We start from the raw sequence: 21,345 nt of genomic DNA, 5'->3' as shown, positions 1-21,345 counted from the left end.
GTCAGACTTTTTATTATTTTAGGCTTTTCAGACATCTTCAAATTGGTGCTTACTCACCTCAGTCTCGTCTCTCATGCCGTCGATGAGCTGCATCACCGCAGTGAAGTGGCGGCAGCGGAGGGAATGATCAACGGCATGGAAAGGGAGCGGTTTGTGCTGCCAGTGTCTCCATTCCCACAAAGACAGCTCTCTGCATGATGGTTTGTCCCTGGAAGTCTCCTCCTTTTTCACAAAAACAGGAATTATATTCAAGTTTTTTATCTCTACTTTCAAATTTCTTGGACACATTTGGAAAGAAATGCTATGTGTAAAATTAGCACCGAGTTCAGAGATGCACCAGTCCTCTTGTTCCAGTGCCGATACTGACAAAAATTGTTTATCGGGTATCGGTGACGATGTGCCTGAGCCATGAAAGGCAGATCTATCCAGTCTAATTCTATGCTTTGTGCTCTGAGCAACATCCAGGTTTATATATTTTAAATTCCTAATTGGACTTTCTGAATCATTTGAAAGAAGGTTTGTTGCAGTTTATGTTTCACGTTTCACCTTTTTCTTCCGTTTCAGTTTCTTTATTATTTATTCTACATTGGCTAATACTCCCAATTACACTGACTGAACCAATTAAAGTTGGGTTTATATGTCTGACCAAGCTTGTAAAGATATTGGTGTGTTTAAGTGAGCTGTACTGGTGTAGTTATCAAATAAATGTGTAATTCAGTACTTTTGTGTTTGTTGCATTTTAAGAGAATTCAGCAGGTTTAGTATCGGATCAGTACTAAACCTCAGATATCCGTATCGGTATTGGAAGTGAAAAAAGTGGATCCCTAGATGAGATGTTGGAAGACTAAAGGAAAAGAATGGAACCTGAGGAGTTGAGTCACTGGGAATGGACATGAAGTGGGACGGCTTCAGAGTGGGATGAGCCTCGTGTTCTTCCAGCCTCATGGTGGACGACCACAGAGAATATTCTGCTCTGCTCAGAAAGCCGTCTGAAGTGGGGCTCTCCTGTCGAACTGCACACACACAAATTTCAGGAAGTCGCATTCAAACGAGCGTCTGAGACATTCAGGGTGGAGTTTCCTGCCATCGAGACACTCACTCAGGTTTTGAGGGTGGATGAGTGAAGCCCGTCCCTCAGCGTGGGACCTTCGGCCTCTGACGGACCTCCTGCTGCTCTCTTTGTGGTCAAACTGGCCTGAGGTGATGTGCATTTTATGCAGCTGGGGGTTCACGCCCTCAGGCAGCATGCGGGGGCTGCTGGGATACATGTGGAACCCGTTTCTGTTGCCGGTGATGGACTTGTACACGCTGCGCTTGTTGCTTTGGCTCTGATTGTAGGTCTGTGGAAAACAATGACTGTCAACTTGCAAACCCGAATGAAGTTGGCCTCCCAACGTTTAACAAAATTGGTGCCAAACGTTTGTGCAGAAATGTTTTTTGTTTGTGCTGCTTTTGTTCTGAAGATATTAATAAATGTTTCCAGGCATCATCAGAGGTCAACCGGACAAACCCACCTCCTTCAAGTCAGACAAATATGGAGTTGGTGGAGCAAAGATTTTTGTTTTGAAGATATTAATATAAGTTCAAAGGTCAACCAGCTACCACAGATTTGCAAAATAAAATAAAAAATTGGTCTGAATCAACTCTGCAACTTTGAGCTATGTTTGTGCAGCTAAATATTTTGTTTGTTTGTGGTGCTTTTGTTTTGAAAATATTACTGAACGTTCAATGGTCAAAAGGTCAACCAGCTCCCCCAACTTATGACCTTTCATGACCTCTGAAAATGATATGAATAGCTTCAAAATGATAGCGGCACAAACAGAAATAATGCTGCACAAACGTTTAGCACCAATTTTGTTTGACTCAGGTAAAGAGGGGGGGTGGCTGTCCTTTGGATTTTTAAACTTTCATTAATTTCTTCAAAACAAAAGCAGCACAAACAAAAGAATTTGCTGCACAAACATGGGACACCGATTTTGTCAGATCTTAATAGAGTTGGGAGATTAACTTCTCTCAGGTCAGTAAAGGTGCTGATCACAGACGGAGGCCCACCCGCTCCTCCCGCCCCTCTGTCAGGATGACGACGATTCGTCCTTGTCGTTTACGGCCGGTACGCCCCATTCGCTGCACCAGGCGGATGGGATTCTTCTGAGCGTCGAAGCACACGATGAGGTCCACCTCACCGATGTCCAGCCCTTCTTCCCCCACACAGGTAGAAACCAGAGTGTTAAAGCCCCCCTGCCGGAAGCTGTGGACCACCTGTAACATAATTCACCGGGGATTTAATGTCCTGTCTCTTAGGGATGGACAATAAATCAATAACAATATATATCGCAACACAGACATGATCAATATCAATGGATGATAAAGCTGATAGAAAATTCATCCATCCATCCATTTTCTTTACACCCTTGTCCCTCAGTGGGGTCGGGAGGGTTGCTGGTGCCTCTCCAGCTAACGTACCGGGCGAGAGGCGGGGTCACCTGGACAGGTTGCCAGTCTGTCGCAGGGCAACACAGAGACACACAGGACACACAACCATGCACACACACACTCACACCTAGGGGCAATTTGGAGAAACCAATTAACCTGACAGTCATGTTTTTGGACTGTGGGAGGAAACCGGAGTACCAGGAGAAAACCCACCATGCACAGGGAGAACATGGAGACTCCATGCAGAAAGACCGGGGCCGGGAATCGAACCCAGAACCTTCTTGCTGCAAGGCAACAGCTCTACCAACTGCGCCACTGTGCAGCCCTGATAGAAAATTCAATATAGAATATTCACTAAACTCAATTTCTTACAACCAGGTAAATAAGTAAGTTCAACTAACTCGCTCACTCTTTGGTTATCTAGCAACAACCTGATGCGAAGGAGCAGCTTAAGGTTTCGCCTCATTACTGCTTAGAAATAAACAACTGCATGAAGTGAAAACTGTCGATAAAACAGGAAAGGTTATGCCAGCATTTAATCCAGCTTTTGTGGCATCCATGCATTTATTTGAGCTTCAAAGTATAATTTTGACTGGTAATAACAAAAGAAAATCCACCCCTGATTAAATCTTCTGCACAAAGATTGATAAAATAAGTGCTGATAAAACATTACTGTCAACTCTTTGTCTCCTAATGCTGTATACTTAGAAAACCAGTTTTGACCTCCAGTTGCTCCTTTTGGGTGAAGCCTTTGACGCCCTTCCCAGCAGAGGCTTGGCCCATAAAGGTCATGACCCTTATCAGTGGCGCATGTCGGTTTAGCATGCTAGCGATCTCCTGGACGCTTTCCCGAAAAGAGGAGAAGATCATCACTCGTGTGCTTACTCCGTCTGCACCAGAAACAAGAAAATGGGACAGAAATAAATCTGAACTTTTTCAGATTTATTCAGCGTTTAATGTGCATGGTAGTGGAATAAATATGTCTAAACTAGAAGAATCATTCAGTTTGTGAGTCAGGGCTTCGTAGTGCTATATAATAAAGGAGGTTACCATTTGTCCCTGCTGAGCTCTGAGCCCACGCGTTAAAGTGCTGCAACACCACCTCCTCCAGTTTTTCCAGTTTGGGATGGCTGTAAATGAACGGACCTGGAAGAAGTCGAAGAGACGAAAAACTGGTCAAAAATAGAAGCTTGGTATTTATTTTTCTTCCAGAATGGAGGAAAGAACAGCAAATGTCTTAGGCAAGTTTATTTGTGTAGCTCAAGTCAGCAATAATTTCTGGAAAATGCACAAAGTTTCCGAACTGATGACATAAAAAAATAGATCTAAAACATATTAATGCTGCATTTAGTATTATTCTGTGGTGTCTATTCAATGCGATTCCATTAAAAAAACTACATTTGTTATTATGTATATATTTAAAAAAAACACAAGTTGGTTCTTTATAATTTTAACTTTATATGATCGTATTTGCGTTTGTGAGGCTATGATTGCAGTTACTTAAAAATGAGCTTAAATTATTTGACCAAAACCAAAAACTGAACAGTTTGAACGAAAGTTTGTTGTGAAAAGCGCCATGCTTAAAAAGGTTTGAGCTCTGAGTTTGAGTGTAATGAGTGACCCATGTACCGTCTGGTGGCGTCAGGAACATCGTCTCCATCTCCTGGTACAGATCCATGAACGTCGGAGTCCTCTGTAATTCATTCTTAGCTCTGGACATTTCTGAGCAAAACAAAGCAGAACAAAGACTCACGTTACACACAAACCAACAAAATCAAGCTGAAGTGTGGAAAAATGCTCTTAGCATGACATAAGAAAAAGGAACGGACCTCTGGATCCGTCCATGATTCCCTGGATGTAGAAGAAAAGCGACCGGAGGCCCATCTGGGTCAGCAGCTCGTAGCCGTGGTACAGGCTGATGCAAAGGGCAAAGTCGCCCTCCAGCACTCCCTGGTGAGAACCCTGAAGGAGCAACACGCCATGAATCAGCCAGGAAAAACCCAGACCAGCTGAAGGGTAATAATACGTCATATTATCATCAAATGCATTAGCAAAAACATGTCAAAAATATATTCTGTGGAATCCAACAGTTTGACAAATATAGTGAAGAGCCTCATGTCAAAGGCAACATTTTAAAAAATATACTTACAAAAACAGTGGTTTCTGATGTTCAAATGGAGTTTAATCAGTAAAATAAAAGTGAAATAAACTGAGAAATCTTAAAAAAAAGAGTCCAGATGTGCAAAGTGCAACAATTTCTGCCACCTGCACTGCAAAAACATAAAATCTTACCCAGTATTTTTAGTCTAGTTGAAATGAGACTAAACTAACTTACAAGTTACTTTTTAGAAAGATATAGAAGCTTGTTTTATGTCCATAATTCCTTAATATTGATGGAAAAAGTACTTGTTCCCATGTTATAAGTGAAATAATCCCATTGGATCAAGCACTTTTTAAAATAAATATCAAGAATTATCGACTTAAAAGAAGCTCTTATAACTCACATGATATTTGCACTAGAAACTAAAGAAAAATACTTGGTAAAATTTTGTGTTTTTGCAGTTTGAGCTGAGGATAAAAAGTACTGATCCAAGTTCACCTATGACAAGACATTTTCCTTTGTAATAAGTGAAATAATCTGCCAATGGAACTAGAACTTGAATTATTGACTTAAATCAAGCTTCTATATCTTGCCGAAAAGAAACTTGTAGGGTAGTTTTCCATTTTTTACAGTGTACCAAGATATTTCCAATGGATACAGACAAAAATACTTGTTATGAATTAGTGTTTTTGCAGTGCAGTATTTGAAAACCACGCATTATTTTCTGGTCTGTAAGGTGACAAAATGTGTAAAATCCAGGAAAACTTTTCTTTTCCGTTTCTTTTGAGCAGTGAGAATCGTACGGATGATGCAGATGACCGGTTATAAGTGAACAGAATTGAAAACACAGAGGTTTCTAAAAGAGCGCATGCCTTGATGTGCGGCGGCGGGTTCTTGCGGAACTGATCCCTGGCTAGAATGAGCTGGTACTTGCTGAGCGTCCGCAGGTCCTTGTGGCCCATCGCTCGGTTCTGAACCAAACGGGACATGAACTTTTCCAGAACCTAGCAGGACGCAGGGAGAAAAATAAAGTATAATTTAGTGGTACTTCCTGTGAAGAGAGGAAATAAATCAGCCCAAGAGCAGCAGCATGTCCACGGAGAACAGGTTTGACACAGTCGTTACCCACTGACAGGTTTTATTCTTGATAAAAACTAAAAGATGTTTTTGAATTCTTTTTTCCTTTTGCTTGTCCTCGTTTCCAGCTAATGGGAAAGCATCCATCCAATTTCACAAAGGCTTTTTATCCTCACAACTGCAGATAATGACAGACGAGGTCATTACGACTTCAATTCCGTCTGGGTGAAATTTCTGCTCCACAAATTGAATAGAACAAAAAAAGAATGAAAGAAGTGGGTTATTCACCGAATTTATGTGTACAGCAAATAATAAATCCAGCTTTGTAACACGTGAAAGGCAATTTGACTTGCTTTGTGGCCGTTGCAGCATCACAATCTACAAGAGAAGAAAACAACCAGGAAGCATCCGTCAAATTAAAAAAGTCGATTAAGCAGAGCCCAATTATTCCTGCTCTTATGAAACGCTTTCTCTCGAAATGTAAACGCTTCCTTACATCTGCCCCACTTTCCTGAACAAAGGGTTGAATAATCTGAGCTACAGATTGAATGATAACCTGAAAACCTGCTGACATTTCAGAAAACACCAACAGCCAGTCCAGCGCATTTGATTAAGCAAACACAGAGAGAGAACCGACCATCTGGTTGGATCTGAGCTTCAAAACAACACTCAACATCAGCTGTGCTTTAAGAATTACCTAAAGGACGACTAGAAAGAATAGGAGCAAAAACTAATAAAAAAAAATCTAATTTTTAACATTTTCCAACTCCAGTTTTTGAGTTGCAATAAAATGTAATTCTCAGATATCATTAAACAGACAAAATTATTAATCTGTTTCATGTTATAAACTAAAATGAATGAATTACAAACGCAACTAGACGGAGATTAATTAAACTGAATAATATGACACAGAAAAGACAAGAAAACTTTCCACTGAAGGAGGCGAGTTTCATGTCAAGTTTTCCATTAATGATCTCTGAACATTTCCACATCTTTCTTTTATTGCAACAATAAGGAATAAGTGAAAAGAAAATTATAAATCTGATAAAGTAAATAAATGCCACACGTGTAATGTTTTTATTAACTGAAATATTTAAATGCATAATTTTCCTTCCACTTCACAAATTTGCACTTCCTTCAAAAACTTACTGAAGTTTGCTGTTGACAAAATGTGAAAAAATTCATGGAAACTTCTGCAAGGCCCTGTGAATATCTCCAGAATCACGCCTGTCTATGTAATGCCTCTTCAGCCATCATAAATGAATATATTATTCACTCTTGTCGCATCTAATCTGAAATTTTACTCAGAATTTATTTATTTTTTGTTAACTTTTGATTTAATAAAACTAAGCAGCAAACCACAGGTGGGGCTGTTGCAGTAAGTTCAGGTGAGATGTTGACAGACAGGAAATCCAGGTTTTAGAAATTAGTTTCTTGGCTCCAAACCACAGAAAAGGGTTTCTGCCTGGTGAAGGTGTGAAGGGAATGATGTCAACACAAAAGAAAATTCAAAACTCTGTTTTAATTTTGAAATCCCACATCAATTAATTTCAGTGAGTAAGACAAATGTTTGAAGGCGAGTCATTATGCTTCCCTGAACAGGTTAGAAAAGTTCTATACAAAACACGTATAAAACGTATGAAACATTTCAGATTTTTGCACAAAAATCATTCTCAGATAATGGGATTTTAGTCTGGACAGTTCTGCCCGTTTTGAACTGTTTTAGGGCCGCCTGTCACTTTAAATCTAGTAAAACCAGCTGACCGCAGGAGCTCCGCTTGGGTTGCTAGGTAACGGACGGGTTTAGCTGGAGTTGCTAGGTAATGGACGGGCTTCGCTGGGGTTGCTAGGTAACGGACGGGCTTCGCTGGAGTTGCTAGGTAACGGACGGGCTTCGCTGGAGTTGCTAGGTAACGGACGGGCTTCGCTGGGGTTGCTAGGTAACGGACGGGCTTCGCTGGGGTTGCTAGGTAACGGACGGGCTTCGCTGGAGTTGCTAGGTAACGGACGGGCTTCGCTGGGGTTGCTAGGTAACGGACAGACTTCGCTGGGGTTGCTAGGTGAGAGGTTTTTGAATCAGGTCATTTTTGAGATGCTAAAAAACATTAACTTATTGCCAAGAAACTGCTTGGGGTGTATTTGTAAGCAGTAAAGACCTAAATGGAAGTACAAAAACATGCAAAATATCAATTTTGCATAATATGTTGTACTATTCTGGTTATTAAGTCTTTGTACTGAAACTAAGGATCTATTTAATAAAAAAAAACTGTAAAATATAAAACAACCCTTTCTGCTTTAATGTAAGGATTTATCAATTTTGTTAAATTGTGAATAAATCACGATTAGCTACATTTTTTGGAAAACAGTTCAGAGCCACGAAGATTCAAGAAATTGTGATAAAGAGTTTGAAAATTTTTTATTTATTATGTATTGTGTCTGTTTTTTATTGATCTTCAATCATTTTGGAAACAGGTTAGAGTAACTAAAATATGTTTTGTTCTGGAAATCAGTTCATATTATTGTCTCAGAATAATAGTGTGAAGCCAAGGATACACTGACGTGGTATATTTTATAATTTAATAAAAATAATAATGCTAATTTCTCTAGCTACTTTTAAATTTCTCTTCCCAATAATTTTGGGAATTTCAAATGAGCACAGATTTAAATTTATCCAATAATTTAAGCCCAAACAGTGACTTATTTCCACATTCCCAGCAGAAAACGGCTCCACTGCTTTCCACAGTCGGCTGACAAACAGGTGGAGCTCAGTGTGGAAATGCGTACACAACGGTCAAGTCCAGATTATGAGATTACACAGAACCAGATTACTGAGGTCAACATTTTTGCCTAGACTGGTTGGAACAACAGGGAAAGTTCAGAAGGGAAAACTGTAAGTTGTTTTATACTTTAAATACAATTTTTAGCTAATTTCTTAAGTGTTGGTCTTTTTTTCCCTTCAACTACTGTAAATACTTTATGTTATGTAAAGTTAAATAATTTGAACATCTTTTCACATAGATGTAATTTGGCAGTATAATAAAAACTGATTTGAATTAATTTATACATATAGTTTTTCTATTTATGTGGTTGTCTAGAGTGTTGAGGGCCACATAAAAAGCTGTGGCGGACTGGATTTGGCCCACGCGCCTCAAGTTTGACACGTGAACCAAGTAGGATCAACTTATCAGAGCATAAATGTAAAAATAAATCACAAAAAAATAGAAAACTGATACTAACCACAGATACAATAGAAGGCAAGCTGATCAAATTAATTCTTTTTTAGAAAGAATTTCTAAAATAAATTAGAGATAATCAACTTTTAATGTGTGTGTATTAATCTGTAAAGATTGATGAGAAAAGTGAAAAAGAATAATATTTTGTGTGATAAGAATGAGACAACTCCAGCTGACCTTAGCAGGTGTTTATTTTTTATTTTTCTTATACTTTTTTTAATCATGCGTATAAAGGAAGAGACAAAAAGGAGGAGTATATATTTACTGTATTAATGCGATTCAATTTATGTAAATGTTGTTTCAGTAAAGCAGTGGACTCAGGAGAAAAGTGAACAGATATAATAATCTGTGTTTTTATTCTTTGTTTTTTATACACTCTTTTATTTTTTTTTACTAGGGAATAAAGGAAGAGAAACCATAAAAAGAGAAAGCTTATATAAACACCTTTACAATAAAAATAGAAATCAAAGCTTGCATTTCTTTAAAAAAGACTTATAATATATATGTATTAAAAAATGTAACATATTTATGACTTGGCTGAGAATATCACTGCAAATATGGGCAAAGATGATAATTTATGAGCTGTTTTAATTAAATTGTTGTTATACAAACTTTTTATGTAAATACTGTTGCTGCAAAGCAGTGAGGGCCCCGTCTGCGCTGATTGTAGTAGACGGGGCCATGCAGTGAGCCTGCGAGGTTCCACCTCCTTGTGGAGGATTGTTAGTGTGCATATCAGTCTCAGTGTGGACTCACACAGACACTCCCCTTCCCAGAACATAGTGGATTATATAATGTCCTCCTCACTACGTGCATGTTGAAGGGTACAACATGGTGGTTAGCTGTTGCAGCGGTGACACAGATCAGAGAAAATCCTGTCTAGGCTGTCCCCTAGTGCTCATTTTCAGTTTTGTTTATAATAAACCTCTGTTTTTCAAACATATTTTATCTTAAAATAAGTAAACATACACTTCAATTCAATGCAAATTAACTTCTTTACGGTCACAAATACCTCCAAAAGAGTCATGAAATGATTAGAGGATTTATAAAACATAAATAATATCACATAATGTTTCTTTCTACATATAAATATGTGGTTTAAGGGTGAAACAGAAAGAATCCTTGTGTGTGAAGAACTGGATGTACTCAGACGGACACAGGAGTCAGAGGTGCTTAAAACCTCGGACAGCTCGGAGGGGCGGGGACTGTGAGAGCCCGCAGCGTCACGTGATCCCGCGGCCCGCCCTCATAAACATCACAGACACCTCAGCTCCAGAGCGTCACGCTCCTCTGCACGGGAGACGGTGGCGGCAGCTCGGCTCGGTTTGGTGTTTTGGGGGTTTCTTTTAAAGTGTCACCAGCTAAGGAACACGTTTCATTCACGTCGGATGTAAATCAGGGATTGAAAATATGGCTGCGAGCGTCGGCTGTAGTTTAGGAGCGCCTAATTTGTTGACTTGAATGTACCGGTTGTTCTGATCTGGACGACGCGAACACGAAGTAAAAAGAAAAACAACAGTTACTTCGACTAAAAAAATAAAATAAAAAATCGACAGATTCGGCTTGTTTTAGCTGCCATTCGAGGTCTGTTTCTCTCAGTAGACGGTTAACACTCCTGATATGGACCGAGGAGGCTGTCAGATGAGCGGCGGCGGAGGAGGAGGCGGCGGCGGCGGCGGCGGCGGCGACGCCATCGACCAACACGGGGTGATCACCCTGGAGGACCTGGAGTCCTTCACCGAGGACCAGCTGTCAGATTCGGGCAACGGCAGCTTGGAAGAGGAGGGAGAAACTATGGAGGCAGAGGACGGTTCAGACCGACTGCTACATTACTGGCAGGAAGTGGCGAGAGGCCACCAAGTCGAAGTTTCTGCAGGTAAAAATCCACAAAAACTCCGGCTTACACAGCTTACTCTCACTAATAAATGCTTTAAAGTGGCCTCACCTCTCCAGCACCCTTTACTTTTTAAGTATAAACTTTAATTTGGGTGTCGGATAAGTTAAAAAGGTCAGGATGAACTTTAGAAAACAAACGGTCTCAGGCCTTTCCACAGCGCAGAGTGACCTAGTTTCCAGACAAACCAGTTCCAGACAGGACAGTCCCAGCGCTTCAGGCAACCATGTGTCTCAGCTACATGGTTTTAACTACTGAATGCAATAATTACACTTGGGATTATGACAATTGAACGGTTTTCTTAACGCAAAGGGTTGGTGTGGCTAAAAATAGACATTTGTAGAATAGTTTCCCAAAGTTTTGAGTCACAAATCAACAAAGTAAACTAGAAATTGTAATGGAAAATTACTGTTTATGCTATAAATGTTACAGTAAACCAGGCTTGGGTTGAAATTCTCACAATATAGCTGCATGGTATTTACACACAAACAAAGAAATATGTATTTTTGTATAAAATTATTACAATTATTTTGTTTTTGGTGTGCAACAATAGGTGTGGGAGGGCAGGGCAGGGTGGAGGACACTTCTGTCTTTGTCCTCATTAAGAGACAGAAGTTTCAAAATGTTGCTATTTTGAAACCGTAACTTTGCTTGAAAACATCAAGTTAAAGAATTTTGTTTAAAACAATTCTGCTCACCTTCTGTTAATCAAACAATTAAAACTTGCAGTGAAATTAAACATAATAAAGCTCTACACTAAATGTAAACCAAATTGTTCTAGTCTGGTAAATAAAGTAAATGCAGGCAGCACTGAGTCTGACATATCTTCAAACTTGATTTCTTTTTGTAAGGGAACAAACTAAAAAAGTATAACAATGGCATAAAGTTATATTTAACTAGAAAAGAATAAAAATAAGCAATATTAACTGACTTGGTAGCGTAATCAACCTACAGAATCACGCATGTCGTCTTTTTCCTTGATTTAAACTTGTGGGATTGAGTTGTAAACAAAAAAATGACTGAAATTACATTTTTTAAATTATTATTTTAATGAATTCACTTTTCTAGATGTCCACAAACACAAGAGGTAAACAAATTACAGTGTGACTCAAACAGCTGTTATCCCACACATATTTAATTTTCCATCCTGTCAAATGTATAAACTTTTCTAAATTAATCTTTTGTTTAGTGATTTATGAGACAGACTTTTGCCTTGTGAAGCCAAGAAATAACAATAATCTTAAACTGCTAATCACTGACTGGACATGCAGAATGAAACAATGTACCTATTGAGACTTGACTTGCTAGACTTTAACATTTTAATTCCTGCTTTAATTATAAGACACTGATTTTAAAACAAAAGTTTGCTTTGTGTACGTCAAATAAAATTAAGCCTTTGCAGTTTGGCTTAGTTTTGGACTGTAAGTGAATGTTTAGGGGATACAGACGAAATGTTTCTGAGTCTCCAACCTAAATTTAAATGGGAGTTTTGTATTTCTTGTTTGCTGTTATCTCACTTTTCAAATGCAGATATTGTGAGAGGCATATTTCCAAGTAAAAACAGGATTTTCCCAGAATGTTTGTAACAGATTCATTGGTTGTAAAAAGAAGGAATTGGCACCATTTTAGTTTTTCCACAATAACAAAAATATGTCTTACCTCTGTTGGCGCAGTAGCACAGATCAAACATCGTGGTTGTAAAACTTTTTTATGTGTCTGTCAGTTTATTTTTCTCAAAGTAGCTTCTTGTATTTTTGAACTCAAGGCCAGAGTCATGATAAAATTAAGGTCACTAATATTGATGGCTAAACCACTGACTGACTGCAATTTTTTCATGTATGTAATTAGTAATTAACATTTTTAATATTTTTAATTTTCATCTGACAATAGTAGATATTGCAACTAACCATTTATTCAGCAATTATCTATTGTAAAAACTCTAGGATCAGCTTTTACATGCATGTTTCCTCTCATAACTAAAGTTGTAGTTCAACAACTTCTCTAATACATTTGTGGGTGTAGTCCCGAGTTTTTTGGGTAACTTCCTGTTTACTGGTTCAGCTTACAGCTGGTTTGTATGTTTTTTTAGGAGAGTTAGATCTCCCTGAAAAATGAATATTTATAGATGTTTTCAGATTTCAAAGCAAGCTTCTATATAGAGAAAAAATCTCTCCAACTTTTGGCTGTTAAACATTTATAGATTCTAAAATCGGAATTATATGTCACAATTTCCATCTTTAGCCACCAGTGTTTGGTGCATATCCAACACAGTAAGACAACCCACAGAACATTAAAAATCAAACGGCTGATTTCAGATGTGTTCATAAGTTTAAAAGCAAGCCTGAGCTCAGGTCAGTTAGCACAATTTAAGCCTTGTACAAGTAGCCGGGTCTTTATAAACAAATACTTTTTACACAATATCACAGAAATATAACATTGTACACACAGGATCGGTTTCAGAAAAGTTTTCATCCACATAAACCAGCACAAATCCACTGCTGAGTGTTGTTTTTTAAACATGCCAACACCGTAGAGGGCAGTGCAGCGCAAAGCTAAAACCTGAGTCGGCCAATCAGATCGCATCAAAACAACAATGACTTCCTGTCGAGAACTAAACATGTAGTTCAACCCGTAGGTTAAAAACGTAAGACGATGTCGATTGGGAATCATGTGAAAGGAAATGGGTGGATAGATTGGCGCATTATTTGTTGCAGTCTGTAATGCAACAAATGTACACACGCAAACATTTTCTCAAATCTACACCTTGGTCTGAGCTTTTGTAATAATTTTTAGTGATATTAAACCGGGTTTTGTGTGGATAAAAAGCCAAAGTGCATAAAAATGTATTAATTGTATTAATCTGTGTGTGGACTGGGCCTGAAGCTTTACACAAACCACAAACATGGCGCCCACTCTTGCTTTATTAACCTGTCTGTAAATGCAGTTAGTGAGCCCACTGGGTCCCAGTAGAAGTGTCGGGAACATAATTCTCCCTTTACCCTCAGACCTTCATCATCAACCGAGAACAAAAGCACTTGCAGGGATTTTCTAACTGAGAGGATCAGTGTCTTAAAAACTGATGATGACAGAGTTGGCACCGTCCAAATAAACGTTAAAATGGAGCCAGTAGTTTCCCAAGAGAGTGAGTTCTGATACTGTGTTGCACTGACATGACCACAGTGCTCCAAACAAAACAAAACAAAAAACAAATCGACTTCTGCAGCTATGCAAAGTAATTTAAATATAATTAAACAAACTATTGCATCCCAGCAGCTCTTAGCATTCACTGACATGCAACTAACTGCAAAAATATGAGATCTTTCCAAATATTTAGTCTGGTTTTTAGCAGCAATATCTTAATACACTTGAAATAAAACAAACCTAATTCATAAGTAACTTTTCAACAAGATGAAAATGAACTTATTTCATTGGCAAATTATTTCACTCATGGCATTTTGCGCATATTATGAGTGAAATAATCTGACAATGAAACCAGTCAATATTAAGGAATTATTTACTCAAAACAAGCTCCTATTTCTTGCTTAAAAGTTACTTGTAAGTTGGTTCCACCTTATTTTAAGTGTACCAAGATATTTGCACTAGAAACTAGTCCAAAAATACTTGGTAAGATTTTAAGTTTTTGCAATGTGGCGACTGCAGTTAAAAATCTAGAGCTGCTCTAATTGCCACTGATCCGTTTCTGAAGCAAAAACTGACACCTTAAACATGGCAGAGGCAGTGAAGGTATCACGCCTTTTTGTTTTTCTTAAATCAGCTGGGAGGAGGAAGCTGATGAGAGTGAATGAGAAGAAGAATGGGGCCAAGAAAATCTGTTACAGGCTGCAAAATACTTGACTAAGGTTGAGGTTTACCTTCCCTAAATATACAGCTAGAGATCAGAGCATGGCCTAGTCAAAGTCCGGAACGTCATTCAACTTTAGAATCTGAGGCGAAACCTGAATGTTAAAATTTACGCCATAAGACTTTTTAGGAAGGAAGCTGAATGAGAAAACATACACTTTTCGGATTTAGTAAAAAGTTGAAATACATGATATTTTCTGTCACTTCACGTTTGTCACATAAAGCCAAAGCCTGTCGTAATAATTAATAAACCAATTAACTGCATAAAAAGTCAAATGAGCTCAATAATTTCCTTTTGCATGATTTACCGTTTTTCTCTTAAAAGCTGGATGACAAAGTCTTCAGTCTGGTGCTTTGGCCTCAACACAGTTTGAGACTTAGAGACTTCAAAATTAATTTTGTTGTTTTGTTTATTTTGCATATGTCAGGTCCAGTGATAAATGTTAATTAGAATTTAAAATTTATTTATATTTGAGAATGTATTCTTGCATTATTATGCCATTACTTCAAAATGGTCTCAAAACAACATTATCGTTTATCGCAATAACTTCTGGGACATTTCATCTTCCGGTAAAATGTGACAGGACCTGGTAAAACCTACAATTAAATAAAGTATATTTCAGTTTGTGGTCGATGGACCGCAAACTGGATGGAAAAATGTGGAAAAGTACGAGCAGTACGAATACTTAATCAGATAAAACAGTATTTTAAAATGGACACACATCGGTTCTCAGTTGATGACTCTCTACAGCAGCTTACTTTGCTGTAGAATCATTGATCCTCTAAACACGACGGGTCACTTTGACCCAGTTGCCCTTCACGGCATTGACCGACAAAACCCGATTCAACTACGACGGCAAGTTTGAACTCCTGTGGCTGAATTCAAGTTGGTTCAGTTAGAATCGGACGCCGACTTGTGCTGCTAACGCCGGTGTGTTCCTGTTCCTGGCATTGGGGCCGGGTCGGCGCTAACGAACGTTACTCCCAGCAGCGCCCTGGCACGCGCTCCGCCCTACTGGCAGAACCTCACTCAACACGCAAACGCTGCCAGCCAAGAAGCTGCAGGGGGCGAAGGCATTGCACGCAGATTACAAACGGGAGGACCACATGTGCTGCGCTGAACGCAAAAAATTTAAAAAACAGAGTTAGTTCAAGGATTAAACTGAATTTAATTGACCAGGTTTGAATGGTTTATATAGGCCTCAAAATTGATCAATTTCTGTTTTTGTCTGCTCAACAGATATGGCAGAACCAATTCAGCAGCTAAGTAGCGACAACCAAGGACGCAGTCAAAGAGAGCACGTCCCATTCACCCTCCTGCTGCGAAAAGAGAAGGTATCCATCTTTTTTTATCTTCTTTAATTAGGTAACCCGGTCTTTTTATGCTGTTATTCTAGTAATTATATCAGTGACCTGGTTTGAAGTACCTAAGCGTAATAAGAACAGGACCTAGAAAATTAGAGTTCAATCTTTGTAGACGTTTGAGGATTTTACATGTAAGTGCCAGGGCCGGCCCAAGACTTTTTGGGCCCCCGGGGCCCCTATACCAACATGTCAACACCAGATGCTTTATTGTTCCTAATATTATTAGCATACTACTTTTGTTGTTGTGGCCATCGATTTTAACGTTACAAAAGTAACAAACTAAACAATTAATCATTTGGATTTTAAAATTAAGTGTGTCATATTATTTTAACTATTTGAACACAACATTAACAGACAAACACTGAATTTATAGTAAAAAATTTATGTTTGAAATCATTTTTCCCCAAATGTGGCACCATAACTTTAAAAATAGAAATAATTTTTCCATGTGTAATGGCATTTAGTTTGTATTATTGAATGTCATTAAAAAATGATCATGCTAGCTTTTTTCTTATCATCTATTGTGATAAATAAATGTATTGTTATAATAAATTCCAATTACTGATGGAATTATAAACTGCACTATTTGTTCAACGAGAGTATCAATAAATTTGATATGATTAAATGCAGTTTAGTGATGCAAATCCCACTTATTTATGTGACTGGAGTCGTAAAACAAGTGTATTACAAAAGGGGATTTTTCTCCAGAGGAGTATTTTTGTTTGTTGGACTGAAAAGAGAAGTAATATTGTCACTTTTATCATTACCAAAAACCACAAAATATATTGATAAAACTTGTAACTCCATATTTCCCACCCCTATTTACATGCAACTCAATGTAGCTATTAAAGTAATAATGGAAAGAAAATATGAATTTTACTGGAATTGTAGTTTAAGCACAAAAAAACAAATATTAAATGTTCATTTATTTTATTTCATATTCATAACATGCACACACTTACAGTCAGGACATAAAAATGCTCCGCTCCAGTCAGGTGCAGACATTTTGAGTCACTCAAGCTCTTTAAACTCCTTAGGGAAGTGTATAAATAAAAAAGGGCTAATTGGTTTAACTTGAATTAATTAGTTCATTAGAACTTGGCTGGAGACTCCGGTTGAACAAAGGCCAAGTGCGGCAAACTATTCTTGGAGCGTTTTTAAAACTGTCGTAATGTGGCAGCAACAAATCCTGGGTTAGTCAAACAGCCAATTAGTTTCAAGACAGAGTGAATTTTAAGTGAACTACAATGAAACGATACACAGATGCATCCCAATAACTTAGAATAACATTAAAAAGATTGGGATTTCTGAAATTAAAAGCTTTTATTTCTATTAATTTTACTGTATGTATTAAAAAACTAATTGAATAGGAAATTTTTTTAAATGAATAAATGTAATAAAATCACAGATGCAGACTTCTACTTTGCAAATGTCCAGCCCACAATTGATGGTACACTCAAAGTGTATCCAAGTATTTTAATGGGAAGTTGAGTGGAAGGAAAAAGTGTGGTCCTTAGAACAGTCACACAGACAAATCTAGAAAATGGGCTACACCTGTTGAATTGTGTATAGAGGTAGCATCAAGAGCGTTTGAGTAAATGATCAGAAGTAAACTTTTGAAAATATTTTTTGATGATATTCTAATTTACTGAGATGCAGCTGAACATTAAGGCAGTAACCAAGTGCACATAAATTCCCAGAGTAAATAAATACATCAATAATAACAAATAAAACTTAAAAATGTTGAAATTTCTCGCATGTTACGTTTAATTTTATTTGTAAAATGTTTGCTTGGATCTTGTTTACATTTGTGCCATTTCCGTCTCAGTGTGGGGAGCAGCTCTATGAGAAACGGCACTACGAAAAGGGCCACTGGGCTTGCATAACTATGCGTGAGGACACATACGAACAGAGCATCTGCTACGGTTTCATGAGAATAATGAGATACATCTGTCAGCAGAACTCCTTAGGTGAGTCCAAAAGCAACGCTGCATCTGACTTGGAAAGGATTTTCCATTATTTATTGCAATGCACAAGATGACTGATATGACAGTATTTAACTTTGTAATGTTGTTTTGTTCCAATGTCTGTCTGATTTAGGAGACTACCTTGGTATGACGTTGCCCATCGTGACAATATTGCGGACAAATGAGAACCACTCAGTGATCTCCCAGGATGTCACTGTGGCGTACTACCTTCCTATTGAGCATCAGGCCCAGCCGCCACAGCCGTACGATGGCGAGATCGTCATCGAAGTCTGGCCAGCCGCTACCGTCTACACAAGGTTAGTAGAGAATAGAAGCTGCAGGTTTCAGCAAGCCAAATTTAAGACCTTTTTAAGGCCACCTATAATTAAATTTAAGGCTGAAAAACTATATGTTGGGGATGCATATGGTTAAAAGTATGCAACAGAAGTGAGCAATTGGCAAAAACAAATTTGTGCTTAAGGTTTGCAACAATTGCTTGCCCTTCTCCAGCTAACCAACCAATGACATTATGCATGTGAAATTGTTAGCTCGTACCCGTAGCTGTGCTATCTACGCGAAACAAGAAAGTTGAAAAATGTTAAACTTTAGTCACCATACCATGCCGTGTGTTGGGTTTCTCCCCGAGTGGCGGTAAGTTTTGTCTGTCGCTCCATGGTAATAATTTGGGTTTGCTATGTTCTTCCTAGCTAATATATTCTTGCTAGCTGGTAAGCTGGCTAGAATAGCTTGCTATCTTGATATTACTAGAATAGCTATTGTTGTAAGTAGCTACTGCTAACTAAGCTAGTTACCAATATATTGGTTGCTAGAATATAATCTAGCTTGCTAGCCAGACTAGCAGGTAATATTCTAAATTTGCAGCTACCGGTAACTAGCAAAACATAAGTTCTTGCTAGTTACTGGTAGTCTAAACCGCCTGTAAACATAGAATGCCGTGGAGATGTTGACACATGACTCAAACTTTTGTAGGGCTACAACAAATTTTTTTTTTTTGTGATCGATTAATCTATAAATTCTTCTGACAATTAATCTGATAAAAATTAGATCAAATATTTTGTTTTTTTAACCACTTAATCTTATTTTATACAATATAAAAAAGATATTGTATATACTGTATATACAATATACGGTATTCAAGGTCAACTTATGTTATTTTATTAAATTTAAGACCCTCTTAAGCCCTTAATTGCCAATACATGAATGTAAGACTTTTTAAGAATGTGCGGACAGCCTGAAAATAAAAATAAAACCCCGAGATGTTTTCTTTATCCTTCCACCAGGGGGTTTACTGGTCCAACCAACGAAGTGACCATCATCAACCAGATCAATGCCATGGCGGAGCTGCTGGACTCCCCAGGCATGTGCGTTAACGATTCGTTCATCGTGGCTGGTTACACCAACCCGGCTCACAGCAACCGTCAGAATGAAATCTGGTTCCTGGAGCGACGCTGACCAGACAGAACCATCCTACCTGTGACCCTCAAGCCTCATGAACTCTTGACACTGCCCCAGCTAGCTCAGCTACAGCCTCAGGTTCCAAACCGTTTCAAGTCACCATCCTCCCCCTGAAACAACCACCAGCCTAGCATACTACAAAACCAATAGGTTTTGAGTTTAAAACTACAAAAAAGAGAGAAAAAACCATTCCCTTTCCTTCGTTTTAGATCGATCTTTATTTCACCCGATCTTAACCACTGCCATACACCCATTAACACGAACCAATGCTAAACGAAGCAGTTTGTTCTCCTTCTAGCTGGATATAATAAACCTTTCCTCACAGCGCCCCCTTTGGTAAAGTGTGATGGTTTCATCTGTTAGCGCTTTGTGATCCACTGAGGTTAGGTCAGTCAATCCACAGGAAGCAGCTCTCAGTGGTCGCACAGTTTGTTGCGTAGCCATAATAAGGTTCATTCATGTTGAGGACACCGCTGTTCCTCTGGAATAAAATAAAACACATCTTACAGGTGAACGGGATGCTAAACGCACTGCATACTTTCCCTCAGCAGTGTTTGCAATATTTCTAAGATGACTTAAAAGCAACAAGTTGGTTTCTGTAGGTTGGGGAACGTGAAGCAAGTTCAAGGCCCTGATCAGATCAGATCCAGGAGACTTTATCTGGACCGAAGCTAGTGGCCTAAGCGGTATTTAAGCTAAGCACAGAAAGAAGGTGACGTGTTGTAAATGAATGTAGAGCTCCAGGGCATCACACTTCAACAAACCAAATGCCAACAGATCTATCTGCTAAATGACAATCAAAACCAGCACCAGATTCTGTACAGCGTGTTTCAGCTAATGATCCAAGATTAATGCATTCCTCCGGCTCCGAGACTTGTTTACACACAAACTCAAGTATTTCTAAGTACCAGTTGTCTATTTCTGCAGGCCACTCTGTGTCGGTGTTAGAGTTCGCTAGTGCATCGCAAACACTACTGCTGCTAAATAGATGATTAAGCCACAGAAATCCTGAGTATATTTGCTGTAATTAGAAAAGCTGATTTTAATGTTTTTAATCTGACGATGTTTCTGATGTTCTGTCTCCGATTAAAGAAAGCGTTTCAGTTTCTGCAGGGTGTCGAAATCAAACTGGATGTAGACCTGATAAATGATCACTGTGTGATGGTTTTTCTCCAGAATGGGTTTGTCTGTAGCTGCGTTTCCATTAACCATATGCAGGGTTTCCCAGAAAATTTATGCTGATTTGCATATTGGAAACATACCAATTTTGAAAAGAACTTTTTTGGTGCTAGAATGATGTGGTATTTTGGTCAAATCGAAATTGGTTTATTTCACAAAACTGCAATGGAAACATATTTTTTGCATCGCATAAGTTATAACCGGATGTCGCCACTGGCGCAGACCATGAAGAGGAAGACGACAGGAAGAAGTTGGTGGACGATGGCGCGAAAAGATTTTATTTCCATTTCTTATTTAATAGAATCACTGCAACTGCAAAATTGTGTTTTTTCAACATTAGTGGAAACGCAGCTGTTGAAATTCTGCTGAAAACTGTTTTTTAATTTCTGAAAAAGAAAGATTAAGGACTAAGTTTGCTCGTTTAATGACACGTAGGGCTGTACGATATTAGAAAAACATGACGGTGAGGTATTATTGTGGAATATTTCAGTGACGCTACCCTCTTTAATCACAACTCGCCCTGAGCTTCAACTCTGAAAGCTGCTGTGTATTAAATGGAGGCATTAAAGACATAATGTTCATCCAACTGGCAAAACACATTATTGGCCAGCAGAGTTTAAGCGCCTGTTGTAGTCTGTCCTGCAATTTAATACAATGTGCAGTTCTAATAAAATGCATCAAAGGTTGTGCAAAAATGACATTTTGTGCTAGTGTGAAGTTGAGACTGTAGAGTAACTACATCCAAAGAATTCATTTAAA

At 38.4% G+C, this 21,345-nt stretch overlaps 2 protein-coding genes across 3 annotated transcripts in view; one reads left to right on the top strand and one right to left on the bottom strand.

The window, feature by feature from the left end:
- Positions 1-21,345, bottom strand: part of fancm (FA complementation group M) — a 49,582-nt gene that overhangs the window by 20,101 nt on the left and 8,136 nt on the right. For both annotated transcript variants that reach the window (XM_008399922.3, XM_008399923.3), the window contains exons 5-13: positions 5,407-5,538; positions 4,263-4,395; positions 4,063-4,155; positions 3,484-3,579; positions 3,157-3,323; positions 2,053-2,259; positions 1,100-1,340; positions 865-1,013; positions 58-222 (exon numbers count right to left, since the gene is read on the bottom strand). In XM_008399922.3, coding sequence (XP_008398144.2) covers positions 58-222; positions 865-1,013; positions 1,100-1,340; positions 2,053-2,259; positions 3,157-3,323; positions 3,484-3,579; positions 4,063-4,155; positions 4,263-4,395; positions 5,407-5,538 — 1,383 coding nt within the window. The remainder of the gene's footprint in view (positions 1-57; positions 223-864; positions 1,014-1,099; positions 1,341-2,052; positions 2,260-3,156; positions 3,324-3,483; positions 3,580-4,062; positions 4,156-4,262; positions 4,396-5,406; positions 5,539-21,345) is intronic.
- soul3 (heme-binding protein soul3) lies at positions 10,207-19,566 on the top strand. The gene is made up of 6 exons (XM_008399921.3): positions 10,207-10,344; positions 10,444-10,720; positions 15,840-15,934; positions 17,793-17,934; positions 18,065-18,248; positions 19,233-19,566. Exons 2-6 carry the CDS (start codon positions 10,465-10,467, stop codon positions 19,402-19,404), a joined length of 849 nt encoding a protein of 282 aa, XP_008398143.2. The 5' UTR covers positions 10,207-10,344; positions 10,444-10,464; the 3' UTR covers positions 19,405-19,566.

The sequence above is a fragment of the Poecilia reticulata genome, chromosome 22 (genome assembly GCF_904066995.2).
Source record: "Poecilia reticulata chromosome 22, P_reticulata-male-v2, whole genome shotgun sequence".
Lineage (NCBI taxonomy): Eukaryota > Metazoa > Chordata > Actinopteri > Cyprinodontiformes > Poeciliidae > Poecilia > Poecilia reticulata.
Note: the sequence above shows the minus strand (reverse complement) of the source record. Positions and strands in the feature narration are given on the sequence as shown.